Genomic DNA, 20,827 nt, shown 5'->3' on the forward strand with positions numbered 1-20,827 from the left:
TGAAAATTTTGAATGTACTAGGACGATCTTCATACGTTAGTGGAATAAGAGCTCCGGGTATTCCCGAACAAAATTCTAACATTAGAATTAGCTCGAACGAAGAACATAGCAACATTTTTTTAAACCAAAGAGGGCGGTGAATATACTTTTCTCGATCGACCTTCTTCGTAGAACAAAAGTAAATTTTCTAAAACTTTAGTTCGAAAAAGGAAATCATAAAACGATCGATGATCGAATATCTTTTTTTATTTCTATATATTTTTCTACTATTTAATACATAAATATTTCTTTATACACTATTATCCTTAACTCCTAATATTTGTATATAAAACTGACTAAAATATACGAACTTAATTGATCTACTCACTTAGAGCTAAGAACACTAAATTTTGTAAAGTCTTCCATTTGTTTGTGTTGGCATGTACATTTAAACTGCCTACTTCGGACATAAGCCACTTTCGGTAAACACTTGGCCGCAAGTCTCGTCCACGCGATCCCAAATCAACGAACCGAACCGACGTGCCGTATAATCGACCATCAGTGGAGCCTTGCAATTGATGCACTGATCGCGATAGTGGAAAAGTAGGCCCACACTTAGAGGCATTGTCGTCTCTGTGTAACCGGGCACATTGCGCCACACAAAATGATTACCCATTTCGATAATGGACTGTGTATTCACAATGCATTTGCTGCGCTGATGCGTCGGCATCACCTCCAAAGTGCGACGCACTTTCATTTGCGAGTAAAGGAAACGATTATGCGTGTGAGCCGGCAGACTGAAGCTGTCGTTACTGTCGAGATTATAGAAGAACACATTACGAAAGACGTACGCCGAGGTACGTCCCTCATCGCATTGCCGTAGAAAAATAGCCAGCGAATTGTGTTTCAACGGTATGAGTATCTCGTCCAGATCAACAATAGCCGCATATCGATAGTTGTCCACAATCATGGCGCGATAGACACAGTCGTTGATTTGCGCCATGATGCCCGCGTAATGCACCTGTGTTAGTAGCTCGGCGGGCACATTCCATTGCAGCACATCGACAACGCCTTCACTTTGGTAGTGTCGTAAAAGACGCATCACTTCCTCGCTAGCGGAGAGATGATAGAAGTAAAAGTGTCGAGCGCCGAGTATGCGATACATTTCGACGAATTCAGCAATGCGCAGCACATCCGAGTAGTTTTGTTGCAGCGGCCCGACGCACACCGAGACCACAGGACGTGACATGGCGAACAATTGGTCCACATCGCGTGGATAGCTGGAAGTAAGGTAATATTATTTATATGAAATAGCGATTACAAGTACTTCACCTACTTGATCGGTACAAATGACGGACTCAGTTGGCTCAGCCTGTTGGAGGGATACGAAATCGCGACCGATTGCGGCAGATGAATTGTAGTGCTGTTCCGATTTACATAGAGTGGGCACATGATGGAGTAAGCCGCGTACTTGTAGTCATGATGTTCCTTCAATGATTGTACTTTTCCAATTGGGATGCTTTTATCAATGAAGTCCTCGAATCTGTGGAAACATTGAACATTTTTTTTGAATGGTTTCGCTATTTTAAAATTTTAGAAAATGTAAATACCTGATGGTGCAAGTTATGGCCTCCTTGCATTCTCGTGGTAAAATGGCGATAATACGTAAAGAGCCTATTGGTACCTTCGTGTTGTGGTCGTTTATTGTTTCTGAAATATTTATTAGGTCAGTTACTGACATGTGATTATTGCTAATGTAATGTAGTTCTTAATATATATATATAACCTACAACCATCCTTAAGTTATAGTCGTCTAAGGAACCCAGAATCATTTAAAACGACTGAACCTTTAAGATAGTTCTGCGTTTCTTATCTCCATATATAGTGCAGGAGCATAAACTATTCGATCTAACTGCTTTTTTAGTATTAGAATATGTTTATTTAAGACACCCGAACAGATTTCTTATATTTCTCAGAAAATCAATTAGTTTTAATTGCTCAGTGGTTTCCATTCTTACTATTGAGCTATAATCTAGATTTTGTATTTATATGAACAGGGGCTCTCCCCTTAAATATGACCAAAATCCAAATATGTTTTCCACGAATTAAGTTTAACAATATAACTTTAACAATCGTTCACCAAGCCACACTCAGATATCGATAGAATATTATCGGTGAAGCAGATAGCCTATACTTTCATAAAGAACTTCTGGTTCAAGACTCAATAGAAATTCTCTTCGCATAGAATTCATGGCAAACCATTTCTAATTTAGCCCATATTTTCGATGCACTTTCCTTTATTGGAGTTAATATGTAAAGAATACAAAAGTTACTCACCGAGCACATCCAATCGATCATCAAAGTATGCTGAATAAATCAGGTGGTTTGCTTTGCTGCCTATTTGCCGCCAAGAGTTGTTGTATCCCCATGATGGTTTTATATAAATGTAGGACTGTTGTAGCGAACTCAGATCTTCACGCAATTTGGAGTCCTGAGAGTACAATGAAAGGAGACAAATATTGTATATCAGGATAACATTAGATAAAGCAATGTGAAACAATATTTCATAATTGAGTAATTATTTTATGACTTTTTATACCCTGAAGAGAGTAAATTAAGTTTGCTACGAAGTAAAAATTATATATATAAAAGATCAGCATAACGAGTTGATGAGATGTGGCGACTAAGTCGATTTCGGCGTGTTTACCTGTATATAAATAAACTAATTCCTCAGTTTTAGAGATATAAAAAGTTATCCATTTCGAGCTTCCTCCTTTTTTTTAAAGGAAAAACACAGAGACTTCAAATTTAATGGGGAATGTTTACTATCATTCGAAAGAATATTCTTTGGCATTTATTTTTTGAAGATTATCTCTTTCAAATGTTGGCCGTGGTGACGTCTCAGATTTCATCCGTTCATTATAGTTTTCGATGACTTGTTCGAACACTTCAACTGGATTTTCTGCTCCAAGGCCTGAATCGAAGCGGGATTGTCCGCATAGACTTTAGACTACATCATATCCCTACTGGAAAAATTTATACGGTATGATATCACACGAAGGCCAATCGACCGGCTCAAAACGTGAAATTGTCTGTTCACCAAAGTGTTCTTTCAATAAATCCATTGATTGATCTGGTCTGTCGGATGTGGCCTCGTCTTGTTGAAACCAAATGGCACCGTGATCACGAGCTTCAATTTCAGGCATCAAATAGTCGGTTATTATGGCGATATAAAGGTCGTTACGGACGATTACGTTCTCATTTCTGAAGAAATGTGGACCGCGGCCCACAAACTACACTAAACCGTTGTTCTTTCTGGATGGAATTTCAGCTGTTGAATTTCTTCAGGTTGCTCTTCGTCCTAAATGCGGAAATTTTGTTTGTTTACATATCCATTGAGCCAGAAATGGGCCTCATCGATAAACAAAATTTGGCTCGAAAACTTCAGATCTTCTTGGAACTGTTCAAGAGCCCGTAGAGTGAAGCGATGTGGTTTCGGAAAGTCGTAAGGCTTCAGTTCTTGCATGACATAAAATTTTCCGGTTCAATTTAAGATCTCGACGTAAAATGCGCCAAGTCGTATGGAAGTCAGTCCGTGTTGCTGTGAACGCTCTCCACGGTTTTCGAGTACACTCTCAGCTTCGGTTGCCATATTTTGAATGCTTGGTCTCAAGATGGGTAATGGTGTTGCGAATAGTATAATCAGTAGGCCGATTACGTTGACTATAATTTGAGCGAAGCACGCGAGACATATTCTTTACAGCACGTAAATTTTCGTAATAAAGTTTAACGATTGTAAATATTGTTCAGTCGTTAGTCTTTCCATAGTGCAAGGCCAAACAATACTTAACCAAAAACAAGTTGACAGCTTCACTCGACTCACGAGGGATCTGTCAAAAACACTCTATTGAAAAAAATACCTCTGGATCACCCATTAAATCTGAAATTGTGTGCATGTTCTTTTCTCTATGAGAAGCAGCTCCTTTGTCGGAATCGCTGTTAGCAGCTCACTATATCATATAGTTGTCATACAAACTATTTGATCAAAATCAAGTCTTTGTAGAACTTTTTATAGGACTTTCATTTGACAAGATTTCTTCATGCATTTTGGCTTAGAATGTTTTCCAAGATAATGCCACTATTTCCAAATACAACTTGTTTATTGTTCAGGTCGGACTACCATAGGATGTAGCGGCCATACAAACGGACCGATCAAAATTAAGAAAAATATCATACCTTTTTTTTATAAGGAATGCACCTGTGTGAGATATTATAACTTCGATGCTGCCGAAGTTAACCTTCCATCTTGTTTCTTATTAATTACAAAAGCATTACTAATTAAGCATTGTTAGTTGTATTTAATTCATATTTAATTGCTTGCAAGGGTTAGCTGTTTTTTTCTCTCTTTCTTTTGCCAATGTAATGTGCACATGCATTAGTATATATATACATATATCTGTGCTCTATATTCTTGCTTACGAGTGTTGTGCGCACTGACACATAGGCGAGTATAATGATGGTCAATGCCACTGCGCCCGACAGCAGAAAGTACGCATACTGCGCTTGATTGCCATTGCCCGACAGCATTTCTTCACCGATTAACTTATTTCACTAGCACACATTAATAATTATGATTTTTTCAAAAGTTCTTCACAAAAAAATTATATTATTTGGCAACACTTCACTCAACCGATTGCTTAGTGCGCCTTTGATTTTTGTGGCACAAGCACCTGTGCATATGCTACGTATCGCGTGCGCCGTTGCTGCTTAACTGGTCGAACGCACGCTTGTTAAGCTTTCTTTTTTCAACTGTCTGCTTGTCACTTGTGGTTCTTAAGCAACTTTGTTCATTGCAACAAAAGCAAAGCTGACAGTTTTCTCACGGACATTACTATTTAATTATCGCTGGCTTTCTTGGTTCAATGCGTTTGTGTTTGTTGTGTGTTTAGGCTCGTTGTCTTTTGCTTTTGTTGTGATTACTCGTGTTGGTGCTTCAGACAATGTTTTTTTAATAATTCATGTGTGTGCTTTTTTTGCTATCTCTGCGACTAATTTATTGATTATTATTGTCGTTATAACCAATATAAGTATATTGGTTTATGTGGTAGGGTGGTTCTTATCACTACGGATACAAACTATTGTATTCGGTGGTTTTTTACAAGCTATAAAATCAAAATTTTAATAAATCCTTTATTTTTGTATAAAAAAATCTGCGCAGACCCAACACGATACTGAAAATATATTTATTTCTCTTTTAGATCGAAAAATTTCACTCTATTCAATGACGTCACATTAGCAACCCTTTAAAACCAAAATGTTTTCAAAATATTTCAGTCTCTAAATACTAATTATTGGACAGTTAACAGGTAGCTTCCACACACGAATTTATAGACATTTGGAAAACAAAATTTCTTTATCGATTCGTTTTGCGCGAGTAGTTTAAGGGGTTTACGAGTTTCAAATCTTATAAAATTCTACAACATCTCTAGAATGTTGTCCTAAATTTTCATTGCTCCGAGTAAAAGTTTTGAAGATACAGCCTCAAGAACTTGTGCGCTCGAGGCTAGCTGGGCTGAGAGCGCCGTCTTTAAACGCGATTTTCTCGGAACTGTGTTTTTGAAGTCGTTGAAGAAAACGCGGGTGCATCTGGGATAAAAGAAAAGGTCACCGGAAATGGCGTCGCAATGTTCGAATTTAAAAAGTTTGTTTTCGAAAATTTCAGAATTTATGTTTTAAAATATCTTTTTCCGAAAATTTCAGAATTTCTAGTATAGGAATAGAATATTAAATTTTTTATATGAGAAAAATATTTTTTTAAAAAGCTTGTAACCCTTAATTTCACCTGTCCGGATCAAATTTGATCTTGAGTGTATTTCACTTTATTTCCTCTTCTAGTAACTTGAGCGAAACGTAACACACAATATTTACCACGAATTCGCGTTTGGCACTTATACAAACATAAATATCATACAAAAACTGAACACACCCTAATGCTCAGATTACTTTTATTGTTATCGATTCACACTTGTGAAACAAAACGTCACGTCGTCACGCCTACTCTCACAAACCGTTTTGTTTCCACACTAGAACTACCCACACACAAACAGTGTAAGTCACTTTAAGAACATTTTCGAAAGAACACCTGTTGATATCATTGCACTACTTGCGAAATCTTCACACGATTATCGGTACATATGTACGCGGGTATTTGTAAATATTTGCTATTTATCCACCAAAGTTGTTCAGCGCGCAGCCTTTGTAACCCATTCAGTTTAGACGCGCAAAAGCGAGAGTACTAAACCGACAAGCGGCGCAGCTCTTCTGAGGACTTTCATTCGGACGCCTCTTGCACGAAAGTAGAAACGCGAGCGCGTTCGACTTGTAAATGTAGCACATGCTTTATATTAATTCGAATTTTGATGAGATGTTCCGCGCTATTTTTAGTTCGACAAATGTGTCGGAGAAGTGAAAAATAAAACATGAACAACACTAAACCACAAAATTAATCGGAATATATAGAAAAGTATAGGCCAAACCAATATGTCAGCGCGAGCGCTGAGGTTGCGGCATTTTGTATATTAATGGCGCGTGGATTATTTGCTTGGTAAATACTTTGGTACACACACCCATACACTTAAAAAAAAAACAAGCAAAAATTTCACTTTACTGCACGTTTCGTTTTCAATTTCTGAATTTTCTCAAGCGCATTCACTTTTCCATAAAATGTGCGCGCGCGGCAAGCAACACGACATGGTCGACGTGTGGGTGCCTCACGTCATTGCTACCAAAAATTCCGTGGCGTCGCGCCCACAAGCGTCGGAAGCTCACAATGCATACTTCCAAACAAATGCAGAATCGTTGAAAGCGAATTGCGCGCACATGAGCTTCTCCTATGCGACTTTTTTATAGTCAACTCAGTGGATATCAATATGTTTTCGAAGTTTTTTTTTTATTAATTCGTATTACTTACAGAAGGAAACACGTAGAGATTCCAGTATAAATAATAAAATACAACAAGTATGCCGATAACACCGAGTGTTGAACGTTGATATGGACACGCCAACATCGCACCGCGCTTCCCAACTTGTAAATGACGCGCAAGCAATCATAAGCACTCGTTATAACCTATCCAAACGTTATCGGTTTCTTATGCTCCTTATCAGCAGGTAGTGAACATGGTGATAAAGCATTTTTGACATTCGAAAAGGTATTTGGAAAACTAATAAAAGCGAAGCGTCATTTTATGAGTTTAAAAATGTTCACAGAGCACATGGCCGTTAACGGAAATGTGTTGTTGCTACTGGTAATATTTCCTACTTGGGTTTGCGCTTATCTATTGCTGTAGCATTTATACCAATTGTTTGTTCTATTTGCCGTCAAAGTAAATGCCATGTAAGATAAAATAAAACCGAGTGATGGATTGATTTGCAAAATACACGAGCAATACTTCTTTATGCCAAACAAACTTATAAATTGGTGTAAATATTTTAATGTGCTCAGAAAACTTGCTACCCACGAACTTAGCCTGCAGTAGTGGCAATACTAGTATTAAACTAAATACCACTCTTTTTTATAAGATAATATTCTCCTCTCCAACACTTCATCACTCCACCTTTGCATATTGCGAAGGTTCGCCTAGCGACACTGGATTCGTCCGATAACATTCAGTCCGTAACTTCGTTACAACTTATCGTTGCAGCTGACACCCTATTGAATGAATATGCAATCAATAATAATAGAGTATTAATCACATAATTTATTATTACGCTTACGTGCCTCGTTCTCTCCGGGTGTATCACAGCACTTTTATTACATGTGATTGCTTTATGACCAAGCTTATATTTTTACATTCAAATTTTAAAAGGTGTTACGCAGAAAATCCATTCTAACCGGAACAGCAGCTCTTCAGAGCGCGGCTTCACTTCCTTTAAAAATAACTTACTATTTCTCTTTTCTGTATATAAATGAGAAAATCGAAAACTCTTTCGAACTCTTTATAAAATTATTTCTCTTAATCCCTCATTATCAATGCCGCTAATATTAGGGTGGCTCTCTAATAGATTTGATTTTTTAAATATTGTGATATTTTAATGTGACAAATAAACCGGTGCCTTAGTAAATCCTACTATAGAGCAGTGGGAATGAGAAAAAGAAAGGTGAGTTTCTTCTTCTCTATGGGTAGATACGCGATTATAGCCAGTCGTTCTTCCTTTGGGCTGTTTAACGCCAATTGGAGATTCCAAGTATAGCCAAGTCCTTCTCCACCTGGTCTTTCCAACGGAGTAGAGGTCTTACTCTTTTTCCGCTTCCTCCACGTCGAAAACTCTCAGAGCCGTAGTGTTTTCATCCATTCAAACGACATGACCTAGCCTAACCTTAATTCTCTGAACTATGTCAATGTCGTCGTATCTCTCGTACAGCTCATCGGTCCATCGACTGCGGTATTCGCCAATACCAATTCGCAAAGGATCATCAGATGTTGTCACCGTCCATGCCTCTGCATCACATAGCAGGACGGGGATGTTGAGTGACTTGTAGAGTTTGGTCTTTGTTCGTCGAGAGAGGTCTGTACTTCTCAATTGTCTACTCAGTCCGAAGAACCACCTGCTAGCAAGTGTTGTTTGCGTTGGATTTCGAGGCTGTCGTTATAGTTGATGTTAATACTGGTTCCAAGATAGATGAAATTATCTACGACTTCGAAGTTATGACTGTCAACAGTGACGTGGGAGCCAAGTCACGAGCGCGACGACTGTTTGTTTGATGACATATTTCGTTTTGCACTCGTTCATTAACAGAACCCAATGCTTCGCTGTCTTATCCAGTTTGGAGAAAGCAGAACTAACGGTGCGGTTGTTGAGGCCAAAGACATCAATATCATCGACGTTCGCCAGCAGCTGTACACTTTTATAGAAGATTGTACCTTCTCTATATAGCTGTGCAGCTCGAGTTATTTTCTTCAGCAGTAGATTGAAGAAGTCGCACGATTGAAAGTCGCCTTGTTTGAAAACTCATTTGGTATCGAACGGCTCGGAGAGGCCTTTCCTGATCCTGACGGAGATTTGGTATAGCTCAACGTCAGTCTACACAGTAGCAGTTTACGGGAATACCAAATTCAGACTACAGCGGCATAAAGGCTTTTTTTCGTGCAGTCAAAAGCAGCCTTGAAATCGACAAAGAAGTGGTGTGTGTTGATCCTCTTTTCACGGATATTTTCCAAGATTTGGCACATGATGAATATCTGATTAGTTTCCAGGCCTAAAGCCACACTGATAAAGTCGTTTTGATGTTCTTTAGATGGGCAATTGCTATTTGAACTTCTTCATGGTCGGGCATCCGGACATCCACTCCATCGTCATCGATTGGGGAATCGGGTTCACCATCTCCTGGTGTTATGTTTTCACTGCCATTCAGCAGGCTGGAGAAGTGTTCCCTTCATAATTTTAGTATGCTCTGGGCATCAGTCACTAGATCACCTCTGGGGGTTCTACAAGAGTATGCTCCGGTCTTGAAACTTTCTGTTAGTCGCCGCATCATTTCGTATAGTTTTCGAACATTAACCTTGCGGCCAGCTTGTCAAACTCTTCGTACTCACTCAATTCGGCCTCTCGTATCGCTTCCCTCTTCAATTCTCGGTATCTATCCCAATACTAATAAAGTAATAACATATTTACACAAAAAAAAAGGTAGAAAAAGTACTGCATACAATTACCTCCCATTATCGATACTCTCGGTAGAGTATGATTGATGTTTTGTGTGTTAGACATGGTATATATCTCAAGCATCACATATGTTTATCTTATCTTTAAATTTTATTAAACTAAAAGTAAATTGTTGCTTTTACATACTCACATGTATAGGAATACTACATACATGCTTTTTTCATATAACGGTTGTTTGCACTGTATCAGAGAAGTCCGAAATGCGATGCGAATAGGTTGGGCGATGTCTCGCGATCCGTATGATCGTTATCCGGCGGTAAAGACTTCTTAAGATGATTCTGGTTTTGTAAATGAATGCTGATGAAAACAGCTTATGACCTATGCATTGCGATCATGAAGATTACTCTGTCGCCGGTTGCCTCCAGAATTAAAAAAAATATTACTTAATCATAAAAACAACAAATTATTTTTATACAAATTTTGTTGTAAATGGTCTTACATTTACAAAACGCTTTATTGGAGATTGAAATTTTTCTTTTGCTTCACACATTGCATACATACATATATTTTCCGTTCTGTGATTAGATTTTACAAAATATTTGTTTTTAGGAATAGATTACATTAAATAATGTCATGCTCTTATTCTTATTTTTATATGTTTTTTATCATTTTTGATTTTAATCATTGCTTATCCCTGACATTCGTTTGCATTGAATTGGCCATGCCGCCATCACTACCTCCACGACCGCCATCGCCGCCATTATTCATATCACGATTTTGTTCGACAACCATTGATGATGACGAGATATTGCTGACGCCATCGGCATTGCCACCACTGGTATCCTTATCTGCTGCATTGTCCGCCGTCTTCTCATCCCCTACCGTATTCGAGTCACGGTCGAAGAGGTAGCTGCCACCTAATGGACGTGGCGGTCGGCTACCGTAGGAAGAGCTGTAAGAGGTGAGAGGAGTAGAAGCCTTCTTTTAATTATTTTACCCATTCACTGTAGGATTACATGTGGGTGGTAATGAAATTGTCTTATATTCGTATGAGTTTATGTTTTTTATACATATATTCGAAGGGAAAAATAAGTGATGTTTAAGTGGACACAGTGGATATGAAAAAAAAAATGTTTTGAAGAGTGCAATATAAATTTGGTTTTGTAATTTTGGTTCTAAAGTTTACTTTTATCGCTTCTCAGCGCCTTTTCAGTTTTTTCACTTAAAAGGATAGGTCGACCATTTTGTAAGTTTTCCTTCTATATGAACCTGTGTAAACAACTTAGTACTCAGAATCATGGTGATTCAAATAATATGCGGAGTTAAAAACAACTCATAATAAGAATGGAAATACTAGCGAATCAATCATATGATGTAGTCATCAATGCCGCCTTTGATTTGCCAAGCCTTGAGAGTAGCGAATCGAACAAACTATACCAGCTTTGCAATCGAACTGACAGCATTTGCGGTGTAATAGAGAAGTTCTTCTTTCCGCTATAAGAAACATTCTAGTAACGTCTTCGTTTCGAGCCTGACGATTTCTATATACTATTCTAATTTATATCAAGCCTTAATTCCATTAACAATGGGCTAAAATTTGTAAAACAAAGCATACCTTTTACTTAAAGATTTTTCACAACAGGGCAGAGAAATAGCGAATCAAAGCAACTAATGAAAACCCAACACCTTGCCAACCACCAACCACTACAACTTACCTCTGCGGATCCCTGTCACGCTCACGCTCCCGCTCGCGTCCTCTATTCTCATCCCTGCCGCTCCCCCGCGCACTCGACGCCTTATCGCGCTCATCTACATAGTTCCAACCTTGACTACTACTAGAATTACTGCTATTATTTGCACTTGAGTTGCGTGTTGCAGCGCCTGCGCCGCTTCCGCTACTGCCACTGCCAGCGCTACCACTACTTCCCGCACCATAACTGTAACCGTAATCATAGCCATGTTGGCTAGTTATGGGCCGCGAGGTCACTTGTGTTGTACCACCAGCGCTAGCGCCTCTGGAAGCGTAGGGACAATCAGTGACGCGCACGCCACAGGGTGAAGAGTAAGCGCGCTGATCGTAGCCAGACTTGCTGCTCGGGTAACGTTGACGATCAGTATCTTCACTCGCGAAGTAATAACCGCGTCCGGAACTATCGAATCCCGATTGGCCTCTGCAGTTGCGTTGTGAGTGGAGCAACGGGGCAGCGCGGCGGCGTAGATAATGGAAGAGTAGTTGTAAGTAGTAGTTGTGTGTTTGCGTGCGCGTGTTTGGAAGCAGTGATGTTGTTGTTACCACACACACATATATTTATATATATTTGTTTAGTTTAGAGAAATTCAAGTGCAACAAAGTGGAGAATCAGCGGGCAGAGAGTTTTGGTGTTGTTGTTTTACACAAACATATGTACATATTAAGTAATTTAGTGTTGTTGTTGTTATGCAGTATTTTTTACAGTGACGGTAGTAAAGACAATATGCAATGAGAATAAGAAAAGAGAAATTGCATATATAAAATAAAGGCAAAAAGTGGTTAAAGGCGAAACAAATACATACATACATATATAGTACATATGTACATATATACAAAAGTTACAAACATTTACTACAACATACAGACAAGCAAAAATAACAAAAATTATATACTACAATAAACTGCGCCACATTACCTGTAGGTTTCATCATAAGGACGGTAATTGCGGTAGTCATAGCGCGATGAGGTGGAGCGATCGTAGTAGTCACGATCGTAAGCGCTGCCGCGTGGACGCTCATAGTAACGATCTACCAGAGATTTAATTAATATTAAATTAAAATGTTTATTTAAATCGAAATTTTTGTCAACTTACCGCGAGAATAATCGCCATAACGATCCTGTTCGTATCCACCACGACGATCATAGCGATCATATCCACGTGTGTCATAGCGATCGTAGGTGCGTGAACCCAAGCGGTCATCTCTGCATGAAAAGTAATAAAGTTTAGCACATTTCAGCTACCGAAGAAGATAAAAACTCGCAAGCTATGTGGTATGAACACTACCACACATGTAGATACATATAAATATATATAATTTCTAAGCACTAAGCGGAACTACACTGCAGGCATCAGACAAGCGTTCGGCAATAAATCACTATAGATGACGTAATACTCATCATTTAAGCTTCAATTTAATTGTTTCAAAGTCAAAGCTAAAATAAATCTAAAAAAATATGAAAAACACAAAGAAAATAACGGGGGTTTGAATAGGGACGCTACAAAAGTCAATCGATAGAGACAGCAAACCACGCCATATGTATTCCATCCCGCTCTTTTCACATTTTCCATTAAGGTTTGCCATTTCATCATGGAAAGACATGCGATCCAACGAATCGAATCTAATAAAATTTACTACCTGATTCGGAGGTAGTGACCTCAACTTTAAGAATGCTACGTTCATTTTATGGTCGACATATTCGTCCTGTCAGATCAACAATTGACCGCCTAGTGGAAAAATTTGAATCCCCAGCCACACTATAACATGTTGCCATGCCAGTGAGACAAAGCAGTGCCCGTAGTACCCGATTGAGGAAGACATAATGCAGTCTCTCACACGTCGTTCTCAAGCGTTGAGCAGATCTGAGACTTCTTTGTAGCGAAGTTTACGAAAAGATCTTGGACTACATCCTTAGAAGATCAAATTGACGCAAGAACTGAAGCCACTTGACCACCGAAAATCATCCGGATTTCCACCGGCACGTTACAAGCCACACAGCGAATATTACAATCAATTTATTGAAAACCAATTATGGTGAACGTGTTATTTCAGGATATAGCCCAGTCAATTGGCCGCTCCCTGTGGCATTGTCTTGGATAATATTCTATGTAATAATTCGTGAAGATATCTCATCAAATAAAAAAAAGTTTTCCATACTAAGACTACATTTTGATCGATCGGTTTGTATGGCAGCTATATCATATAGTGGCCTGATATCGACAGTTCCGGCTAATGAGTAGCTTCTTTTAAAGAAAAGGACTTATGAACGATAATCAAAAACCAAGGAACTATTTCGCTTGTAAACAAACGAGCATGGCTAAAGAGGCTCGTCACGCTGATCACCACTCATATATTTTTAGCATCTCCGATGCTTTCTTATGAGTTTTGAACACCACCAACAACAATAATTTTCATTTAATGCAACTACCTGATCTATACGACTGTATAGCCTTCAACTAAATTGAAAATACTTCAATTTTCTTATAAAAAAGTAAGGGTTCTTGTAGCTCTACTCACCTATCACGATAATATGAAGACGCCAAGGAGGAAGACGACGAATAACGATCATAATCCGGTCGATAGCGATCCTCCGAGCGATAGCGGTCTTCGGAACGATAACGATCATCGTAACGATCGTAAGGGTAATACCTAAAAAAATATAAAAGAAAATCATTCATTCGAACATTAGTGACAGGGTGTTAAACAAATAATATTTTCCTATAATATGGCTATCGCGGCTATTTGTGGTCTCCCCTTTCAACCAACCTACCACCCAGCTATCTCTAGCAAATAACAATGCTACATACCAGTTGTCCGATGAACGACTAGAATAACCGCCACTTCCATAGTAACGACTGCGATCATCGCCGTAACTAAAATTTAAAACGACAATTATTTTCGGTTTTCATAATTTCTTTCTCAGCTTTTCCATGTATACGCACCGGTCTTCGTAGCAACGCACACATCTCGATTGTCTGCTCTTGCGGTATATTGATCCTAAAACACTTTCCGATTGTGGCGCCGCCGCATTATCGCCACGATTCGAATCGTACAATTGCACTACCGAAGACTGTGCGTTGGAGGAAGTTTGTTGCTGTTGCGCTGCAGAGGTTAGCGTCAGCCATTCTTGGTGCAGCAGTAAAGCTAACCATATTACCTAAAATGGGTGAAAAGAGAATCGATTATAGTTATGGGTCTAAGAAGTTTTGGATAATCGAATATTTTCGTTGGACAGCTATTCGTCAGCTTCTTGATTATACCTATAAGAAGCTTATCAGAGCTGTGAAAACGTGGTTCTAATCTAGGATGAGTTAAGTGGTTCGAAACAAATGTATTCTCAGAAGTTTTTAAAACTTCTTATTCTAAAACCTGTTGATCCATGGGGTGAATATTGCTACAAAGAACTAAACGTTGCTCATTCCCTCATGGACAGAACAGGGTGAAGAAAATCACACAATTTGTGCAATTCCGGAACTTTTTTTAGAACATTTCTGGTGTCGAAACGTTCAGAATGCTTGAAAAGTCCTTCAGTGATAACTGGTTGTCGCGAGTAAGTGTTTTTGATTGGCCCAAATTATTCAAAGGGGTCGAAAACGCGATGACTACGAACCATGTCCAGGACGGAGATGAACCGATGATCAACACGTCAATTAAACAAACGAATTGGAGCTTGAGATCTTACTGGAACCGTTGGAATGGCGGAAGCAGCTGTGAAAAACATTTTGAAAGCTCATTTGAGCTTAAGAAAAGCGAAAGCACAATTGGTTACAAAATTTCTAAATTTTTTCGAAAAACAGCGTCCGTCTATGTAACAATGCTTTCGGACAACCAGGATGTCATGAAACGTATTATTATTGGCGACGAGTCTTGAATCTATGCTTACGACCCGGAAACAGACGATCAATCGGTCGAATATCGTGGCAAAGGTGAGCGGAAGCTGAAAAAAACACGTCAAATCAGGTCTAAAATCAAAGTTATGTTGATAGTTGTCTTCGATTATCGAGATGTGGTGTGCTCCGAATTCCTACTGACCGGCCAAACTGTCAACAACTATTTTAGTGTCATTTGCGCGAAGCTATTGGAAAAAAGATACTTGAATTATGGGCTGTCAACTCTTGGGTTTTGCACCACGATAATGCACCGTCGCATCTGCATTGATTCTTTGTGAGTTTTTCGCCTAATTTTCAACGAATATCGTATATGACATAGATTTTGAAGAACAAATTAAGAAGTTGAAAATTATGAACCAAGTCTTACTATTTGTTGCCTATAGCAGCAGAGGAAAAGGAAATGAAAACCGATGCTTTGGTACAGGGTAAGAGGATGTATAATTCTATTCAAGGAGGCGTTCACTATGAGTTAAGCTAAAAACCAAAACAGATCGAATTTTATATTGTTTTCCTCTAATCCATTTGACCTCAATAACTTCATTTTGAATATCAAATGTTCATAGGAAAATATGTATGTTATGTACTATTTGTAGTAATCGATGGAAAACTCACAAAATAATATGAACATGTATAGAATTGCATACATATAATTTCTCGAAAATGGGGGCAATAATCTCGTTATCGATCGATCTTCATGCCAGTGAACTCGTCGATCTTCAAACGGTGCTTTCATCGAACGCGCAGGCATTTGTTCAATTTAATTTCACAATTCAACAGTTATTTGGAGCAAATGCGGCAGCGATTACCAGAATGTGCCACGATATGGAATAACTGCAATTATGAAAATAAATATTGGCCAGCAAGGCAACGAACGCTACCGAGCAAGCTCGTGTCCCAAAGTGGCGAAAAGCTGCAAACAACGCGCGGCAGAATGTCAATCAGCACAGATCAAATTGAAGCACGCCGGCCATAATTGTGTAACAATATTGTAGCGCTAATTATGCATACATGTGTAGGTGTGTGTGTGTGTGTGGGTGGATATGTGGCGTATCAATAGTTAAGCGAGTGAGTGCGTTTGACACTTTGCTGGCTGGGCAGCGTTGTCAACGCCACGACCACAAGCGGCGGTCACAAAACTGTCTATGTCAGCGCTATTACCATTAACCACTCACCGGATCTAATTAATGCAAGTAAAGTAAATATGTAGCACATACACACATACGCACATCTGCATATGTGGTCATTCTGCTACAATTATTTGCTTATGCCATAAATTTGGCTTATATAAATACTAAAGTTATTGTTTAAACTTTTGACGCCATTTTTTGGGCCTTATTGTTTTTGTTGTCGCTCGCATTTTTATGAAATTATGATAAATAACATTGACATCATTCTCGGCGCGCAGCGGCAACAGCCCTGAGGGGCGCTTAGGCAGTTCCAATGGAAAATATAGTACATTCCTATGTAGTGGCAACAGCAAATGCAACAATAACAACAACAACAAGACATAAAGTCAAATCGAGTAGTCAGGCAATTGGTCAAAATGTTGAAATGGTGCGCGCGCGCACGCTCTCCACGCATTGCTAGTCAAGCATCAGGAGCCACTTCCGCTTATGTTGTGGTATAGAAAATATTCACGAATATGTAAAAGATATACAAACATATGTGCACATATATGTATATTATATACCTGTACATACATGTACATATGTATACAATCATAATAGGTATAAATATGTAAATATTCATGTGGTCCGTGGTGGTAATTTGCGCGTGAGCCAAAAAATGTACTTTGGCTTTTAATAACTTTCGTTTATTCTATACTTCATACTATTTCTATGATCTATGATATGTCTATGATGTCTATCACAGCCAATTCAAATGTTTGTAGGGGGAGGGTAGTATGATAATTGTTTTACTGCCTGTTTTCATTCATTTGATTATTGAAAATAAAAGTGCTTCTCGACACCGAGGCAAATACGAGCTACCGTACATTTCATGAAATGCTTAAGCACAATAAATATATTCAGTTGATATGGTAGTGCTCAAATAGCCTCAAACAGATTTCAGCAGCAGGATATTTATGACAGGGTTGCCAATTTTCCCTCAATCAACTGGACAATTGAAAACTCCCCGGTCTACCATGGTAAAGCACTTTTTTCTGGCAAAAATCGTTTTTTTTTTCAAAATAGTTCACTTCAAGGGTTGTACATTGATTATAGCGACCCTCGTTACCATTTTTGTAACACGACTTGTTCTTTGCTTCAAAATAGGCCTCAGTTTCAGCTATCACTTCGTCATTCGACGAAATTTTTCTCTCAGCAAGCTTTCTTTTGAGAACTAAATACAATAAAAAGTCACTAGGGGGCATTATTTTGACTTCTGTGAACAGGAAGTAATCGCTAGGAGCATGATCTGGAGAATAAAGTGGATGAGTAAGCCATTTGAAGTCCAATTCATGAATCTTTGCGATCATTTTCACTGACTTGTGACACACTGCATTGTCTTGAAATTCGGACGATTTCGTCCTTCAAATGGTCCAATAACGCTATGTAATAGTCGCTGTTGACGGTTCTTCCTTTTGCAAGGTAGTCAATAAAATTTTTTCAAAATACAGACGTAATAACCCTGCCAGCCAACTGTTATATCTTTTCAAGCTTTCGAGAATTTCCATTAGTTGCAGCCCACTAGGATGACTGTCGATTGAACTGCGGAGTGAAATGATAGAGCCATGTTTTTTCTGTTGTCACATATTGAAGCAAAAACCCGGTTTGATTACGCTCTACACAATGCTATGAATCATCAACTCGTCGTTGCTTTTGGTCAAAAGTAAGCTCGCGTGGCACCCACTTTGCACAGAGCTTTCCCATGCCCAAATATTCGCGAATGTATTGATGTACACGTTCAGTTAATTTCTTTAGAGTGTCTGTTATCTCGAACAATTTTACTTTACGGCCATCCAAATTTATTTTGTGAACTTTTTTGATGTTTTTTTAGGTAACAACGCCTTTTGGGTGTCCACTGCGTCCACCGTCTTCGGTAATCATTTCAACTCGTCTAAACTTAGTATCACAATCCTTGGTGGTTATTTTCTCAGAGCAATGTCCGCTAACTCGTCATCCAGCCAAGTTTTTCTTCTATTGGTTTAACCCTTCAAAAAGTAATCTTTTATCAGCGCACCATTAGAGTGGCGTCGAAACTGTTTGTTTACGACACGAGTGATTTGACTGGTAATTTTGCCAGGAAAAAAATTTAATAACAAATTGCCTTGAAATGTTTTGTTTTCAATGGAATTACGGCTCCATAGTTGTTGAAGATGTTGCAGAAGTATTTTGGGGAGACGAATTTATCACGAACTCAAGTATTCGAGTGATACAAATGCATTAAGTGAAGGTAGTGAAATTTGTCTCATGTGGGTTGTCCATCCCTCTCTCTGTTACTAACGATAGCATCGAAAAATGAAACTCGTCGTGTGAGCATCAGAGAGATAGTAGAGGATCTTAACGTCTTTTATAGGTCGACTTAACACATTTTGGTTAATGTTTTGGAAATGAATTGGGCCAATGCTAGAATTTGTTGCAAAAACGACGTCAAGCGAAGGTCGGGATGTTTGAACGTAGCTGAGGGCTACATTCCTATTTTGAACAGGGATTTGTATTAATACCGTAAAATTGATTTTTTGTCAGTTCGTGTCAAATCAGATGGTATATCATAGTTCAAAATCTAAAAATCTCCTCGGGGAATTTAAGAGTTATTTATTATAGTCACAAAAAGTAAAGGAACTAGATGCAGGGAACCTACAGGTCCAAAAATTTGTTAAGTATAAGTATGTAAACTAAGTCAAATTTTCGTAGTTTTGGCATTAAAATAATTTAGATGTAGGAATGGGGTTACTAGCCTGAATGAAATTTAAAAAAATAGCTAAAATATTATCGATACTCATACAAAATAAATTTAAATGAAAATCCCAAACTTTGCAAAATTTCCATCCAATATAAAATTGAAAAACATCTTAAAAGCTTGGAATTTTAAATAAATGATCCAAAAAGCAAACAGTTCTCGAATATATTTGTCTTGGACACAAAGCTATAATTTATGGAGTTTGTTGAAGAATGTGGTAAAAGTTCTGGTGATTCAACATAGAAAATATTAACTTTTGAAAAACAATTTGGTACTCACTGTGAAGTTAGGTAATACTTAGATGTTCGAAAAATTATTTTGGCAAATCATATATTTTGTATAAATTGACCATAAAGAGGAGATCTTACAGTCAAATACTAAGTGAATGGATTATTTTTTAAAACACTACATTGTATTAAGTTTAACTCAAAAGCTTTTGGAATTATGCCTATTCTTTATGCCAAGCCTTTGACACTGATTCTCTACAAAATCGCTAGAAATGGACTTGGCCGGATTTTCATAATTTTTCAAGTACAATTTTGTAGGTATTTTTCCAATCTATCCACAGTGTCTACATACCACATTTAGTTGTTTCATCCTTAATCCTTAAAGCAACGACGATCACTTTACAGAATTCACAATTTTTAATTCAAACAACACAAATTCAACTTTTCTTCTTGCTTCACTTTAACACCACATTTGTCCAACACTTTGCAAATTCACGGCGAATTGTCTTTAGTTGTCTTAAATTAGAATATTCTAAGCAGTACTCATACAAAAAAACCTCAGGTGATGTGGATTGGCTGAGTTAGAATTTTAGAGTTAATTAGTCTGCGTGCGAACCGCTGACTTTCTTGTTTTGTAAACACACTGCGAATGCGCGCATCCCGGCTCTTGGTCTGGTATTTATTTAATATTTTCCACTTTGCCATCCATCAGTTAGCCGCTTAATAGCATTGTAATCATTTTTGGTTGCTTAGTTTGGCTCAAATCATTTTGGCATAGCATTAATTGTGTTGCGTTGTTGTTGTTAACGACGAACCGAAGAGAAGCCGTGCGCAGCTACCTGAGTGGATCAGAGACCGAATTAGCGGCGCAGGGCGGCTGGGTCTGTCTCTCCGCCATCAGCGAGAGCACATAATCTCCACTCTACCAATTATTTAATTCAAAGTTTTAGCCAGAACAAAAACAAAATAATAATAATAAAAGTGTAGAAAAAGCGCCAAAGTGCCAACTGAGCGTGGAAAAGTCGTTAGTTAAAATTCATAAAAATCATATGCAATAATTAGAGTAAAACTGGGGAGAACATAAAAACTAAATAAGCCCAAACAAGCACAATAAAAATGTGGAAATTTTAAATGAGAAAAGCTGCGGCTGCTACATGGGTGTCCGCTTAAAAGCAGGTGACTACGAAGGGCTTCGGTTCATGTAAGTATGTATGTGTGTGCTTGTGTGCGTATGTTATGCGATTATATAAACATATGCAAATTTCCACCTAAATTACGTTGAAAGTTGGTCTAAAAATCGTTTATTTCAATGTCAACGACTTCATCACACTTTGGCTGAGATGAGTTGGACTTTTCATGAAAAGCGGATATCGCGGATTTTCTGCGTTCTGCTGTGCGGTAAAAAAAACAAAAATTGAGTATG

The 20,827-nt window shown here is 38.3% G+C and overlaps 2 protein-coding genes across 5 annotated transcripts; both read right to left on the reverse strand.

Moving 5' to 3' along the window:
* Positions 1-240: 240 nt before the first annotated feature.
* Positions 241-7,499, reverse strand: LOC105229703 (uncharacterized). Of its 3 annotated transcripts, none has more exons than XM_049452027.1 (6): positions 6,122-6,837; positions 4,459-5,141; positions 2,317-2,470; positions 1,590-1,689; positions 1,316-1,522; positions 241-1,259 (listed from the first exon to the last, which is right to left on the reverse strand). In XM_049452027.1, exons 2-6 carry the CDS (start codon positions 4,564-4,566, stop codon positions 437-439), a joined length of 1,392 nt encoding a protein of 463 aa, XP_049307984.1. In that variant the 5' UTR covers positions 4,567-5,141; positions 6,122-6,837; the 3' UTR covers positions 241-436. The 3 variants fall into 3 exon arrangements, with proteins under 3 accessions (XP_049307984.1, XP_049307983.1, XP_049307985.1); XM_049452026.1 differs by having other exon boundaries at positions 4,459-5,210; XM_049452028.1 differs by lacking the exons at positions 4,459-5,141; positions 6,122-6,837 and adding an exon at positions 6,950-7,499.
* A 2,545-nt stretch (positions 7,500-10,044) lies between these two features.
* Positions 10,045-20,307, reverse strand: LOC105229704 (hornerin). Of its 2 annotated transcripts, none has more exons than XM_049452388.1 (8): positions 19,757-20,292; positions 14,330-14,544; positions 14,195-14,260; positions 13,905-14,036; positions 12,482-12,591; positions 12,305-12,416; positions 11,354-11,809; positions 10,045-10,590 (listed from the first exon to the last, which is right to left on the reverse strand). In XM_049452388.1, exons 1-8 carry the CDS (start codon positions 19,772-19,774, stop codon positions 10,320-10,322), a joined length of 1,380 nt encoding a protein of 459 aa, XP_049308345.1. In that variant the 5' UTR covers positions 19,775-20,292; the 3' UTR covers positions 10,045-10,319. The 2 variants fall into 2 exon arrangements, with proteins under 2 accessions (XP_049308345.1, XP_049308346.1); XM_049452389.1 differs by having other exon boundaries at positions 10,408-10,616; positions 19,757-20,307.
* Between the last annotated feature and the right edge of the window lie 520 nt (positions 20,308-20,827).

Source organism: Bactrocera dorsalis, chromosome 3 (assembly GCF_023373825.1).
Source record: "Bactrocera dorsalis isolate Fly_Bdor chromosome 3, ASM2337382v1, whole genome shotgun sequence".
Lineage (NCBI taxonomy): Eukaryota > Metazoa > Arthropoda > Insecta > Diptera > Tephritidae > Bactrocera > Bactrocera dorsalis.